The sequence below is a fragment of the Olea europaea genome, unplaced genomic scaffold (genome assembly GCF_002742605.1).
Source record: "Olea europaea var. sylvestris unplaced genomic scaffold, O_europaea_v1 scaffold3057, whole genome shotgun sequence".
Taxonomy (NCBI): Eukaryota; Viridiplantae; Streptophyta; class Magnoliopsida; order Lamiales; family Oleaceae; genus Olea; species Olea europaea.
In genome coordinates, this window is record NW_019249274.1 from 20,030 (window position 1) to 23,284 (window position 3,255).

At 35.7% G+C, this 3,255-nt stretch overlaps 1 protein-coding gene across 1 annotated transcript; it reads left to right on the top strand.

The window, feature by feature from the left end:
- The first annotated feature begins 748 nt into the window (after window positions 1-748).
- On the top strand, window positions 749-2,274 carry LOC111384958 (probable F-box protein At4g22030). The gene has a single exon (XM_023009307.1). The coding sequence runs from the start codon at window positions 866-868 to the stop codon at window positions 2,087-2,089; it is 1,224 nt and encodes a 407-aa protein (XP_022865075.1). The 5' UTR covers window positions 749-865; the 3' UTR covers window positions 2,090-2,274.
- The last annotated feature ends 981 nt before the right edge of the window (window positions 2,275-3,255 follow it).

The following is a 3,255-nucleotide window of genomic DNA, read 5'->3' on the forward strand; positions in this document are numbered from 1 at the left end:
TTTTTTTTTTTTTTTTTTTTTTAATTTAACTCACTTCTCTATCCACGGTCCAATCAAGAGATAGAAGCCCAATGCCCACGACCTATTTTAGATCCATTTCCCTCAAAATTCAATTGAGTCAAATGACCCATACCCATTCATTCGTTTCAACCCTTTGTGAATTGTGAGTCTGTGACTTTGTCCCTTCACACTTCGCCACTTCCATTCATTCAATAGAATTTTTTTTCCCTTATTTTTTTGTTATTTCAATTTGTGTAAATTGTGATAATATTTGTTTTTTTTTTTTTAACATATGAAATTAGCACTTTGCTTTTTAATATTGTTGTAATATTGTTTTATTTCTTTATCATTATTAAATTCATGACCAAAACCTCGACATTCAACATCGAAAAAATTGTCTGCACTGAACTAAAATCCTAGCTCCGCCCCTGCCAATATATGTAATCTCTTCATTCAAACCCCAAAAATAGAATTATCATAGTAACATACCCATAGATCAAAAGGCTCGTCAAGAAAAGTTAATATATTGTCATAAAAGATGGAAAAAAAATGACAATCCTTCATAATTTTTTGGAGTTCCCCGAGTTGAAAGTCAAATTCTAGCAGCCAAAATCAAGAGACTGTGAGACCGAAAAGATGAAGAAACGGTCCTTTGACCAATTCAAATCACCTTCACAATTCTATATATATATGCAACAATAAATGTAATCTCTTCATTCAAAATCCAAGAATAGAATTATCGTAGTAACATACCCACAGAGTAAAAAGCTCATCAAGAAAAGATTATATTGTCGTAAAAGAAGAAAAAGTTGGCAACCCTTCAGAATTCAAGCATCGTGTGTTCATCCCGTTCTTCTTCTTCTTCATGGGATCGCAGAGGAGGAATCATTCGGGCAACCTTAAACGCTCCGAGGAGAACGAAAAACATTTCTCTTCGGGGTTACGGTCAAAGGGAATTGTGGAGGAACTGGAGTCACACAATTTCACTGACAGAAAACTCAGTCCTATTAATATTAATACGTTCAAAAGAAATGATAATGACCGTCCCGAACCATTGGTAATCGCCAAACTTTATGCAATCCTCGAGACAGTTGCAGATAGGGTGGAGATGCACAAGAATATTGGGGAGCAAAGAAACAATTGGAACAGCCTGCTTTTGACATCCATCAATGCACTCACTCTTGCGGCGGCAGCTATGACAGGAATCGCCGCCACTAGTGCTGTCGGCGGTGGTGCTCCGGTGGCTGCATTAAAGCTTTCTTCCACCGTCATGTATCTTTCAGCAACGGGCATGTTATCGCTAATGAACAAGATTCAGCCATCTCAGCTTGCGGAGGAACAAAGAAATGCAGCTAGGTGGTTCAAACAACTTCATAATCAGATTCAAACAATTATAGCTATGGGTAATCCTGCAACTAGTGATGTGAAGGAAATGATGGAAAAAGTGTTGGCTCTTGACAAGGCCTACCCCCTTCCTCTTCTTGGTGCCATGCTCGAGAAATTCCCCGCGAATGTAGAGCCTGCAGTGTGGTGGCCGGAACAGCGCCGGAGGCAGGCGAAAGGCCTCGATGGGAAGAAAGGTTGGAATGGTTGGAATGGGAAGTTGGAGGAGGAAATGAGAGAAATAATTGGTGTTATGAGAAAGAAAGACAAAGCAGACTACTTGAGGTTGGGAGGAAAAGCCTTGAAACTGAACAAATTTCTAGCCATTAGTGGTCCTGTGCTAACAGGATTAGCAGCACTTGGCTCCGCCTTTGTGGGGTCTTCTAATCACGACTCTTGGGCAGTGGTGCTCGGAGTTGTTGCTGGTGCTTTAGCAAGTGTAGTAAACACATTTGAGCATGGCTGGCAAGTCGGAATGGTGTTCGAGATGTACCGGAGCAACGCTGGATTCTTCAAGCTGATGGAAGAGTCCATAGAATCAAACTTGATTGAAAAAGATATGGAGAGAAGAGAAAATGGAGAATTGTTTGAAATGAAGGTAGCGTTGCAGTTGGGAAGGAGCCTGTCGCAGCTTAGAGATCTAGCAGATTCTTCTTCCGGCAAAGCAAAGGAGGAAGTTGAGGAGTTTGCAAGCAAGCTTTTCTGATGATGATTAGCCCATTTGGATATTACATTTTGTGTGGATATAACTGTAAAGGCTGATCCTAACCTGTCATTATTTTGTAAATTTCTGGACAGAGACAAAAAAAAAAAATCTTTTATTAGTTGTATACCGAAAAGTGCTCCAAACACATTCTTGATTACTTGGATTCCGTAAACACATTCGAAAGTGTCCCAACATATAAATATATTTCGTTTGCTTGGGCATCTAATCTCATATCTCTTGTACTGGGACTAAAAGATAAAATCATTGTTAACCGAGAAATTGAAACACCGAATTCACCGAATATTTGTATTGTTTGTGATTTTCTCATATTTATTGTTTTGTCCTCAAACGTCAATTTGTGAAGATGTTGCAAAGAATTAAATGCTTTATCGTTTTTTATTTTTGATTTTCCTCTTTTAATACTATTAATACCAAACATAGTATAATAATACTACTGTAATTTATTATTTTATTTTTATGTCAAAAGCATTTCATTAATAATTATGAAAAATAGAAATAACTTGATTATTCAACTAATGCAGGATTATTTAAGATTCATGATCAAACCAACTGTGTAAATTGGAGAACATTGGCGTATTCACATTTTAGATTGTGGATTCATTTTGACAATTTTTTCGAACATAAACTTATATAAAATACAACAATTCGATTTTTAATATTTTACAATTATTTTTAGCTCCTTGCGATCCATGAGATCCTTTAATTTTTTACCCTTTACCATTGCACATGCCACATGGCTTTTTTATTTGTTTCTCATTAAGATATTTAAATAAATCCTAACAGTGTAAATGATAAAATATAGAATTTTCACACTTGTGAATCGTGTGATTTTTGTTGCCTTTCATAAATAAATGCTACCAATACTACAAAACCTCATTCAAATTAATAAGCATGGATATTGTAAATATATAAAAATATCAAAGTCTCGAAGTGTGTCATGTATAAGAATAACATTTGTAATTAATCAAATTAACATGACTAATTAATTGTCAAAATTTTCATTTCGACTAATTTAATTTGATAATTTCATAAAATTAATCCATATATAAAATATCAACTAGGAGAAGGAGATAATCACCTGAGTTCTGATTGTTAAGATTTGGTGTTCCATTTTAAAAGGTTAACCTTGTGAAGAGAGCTGGTAG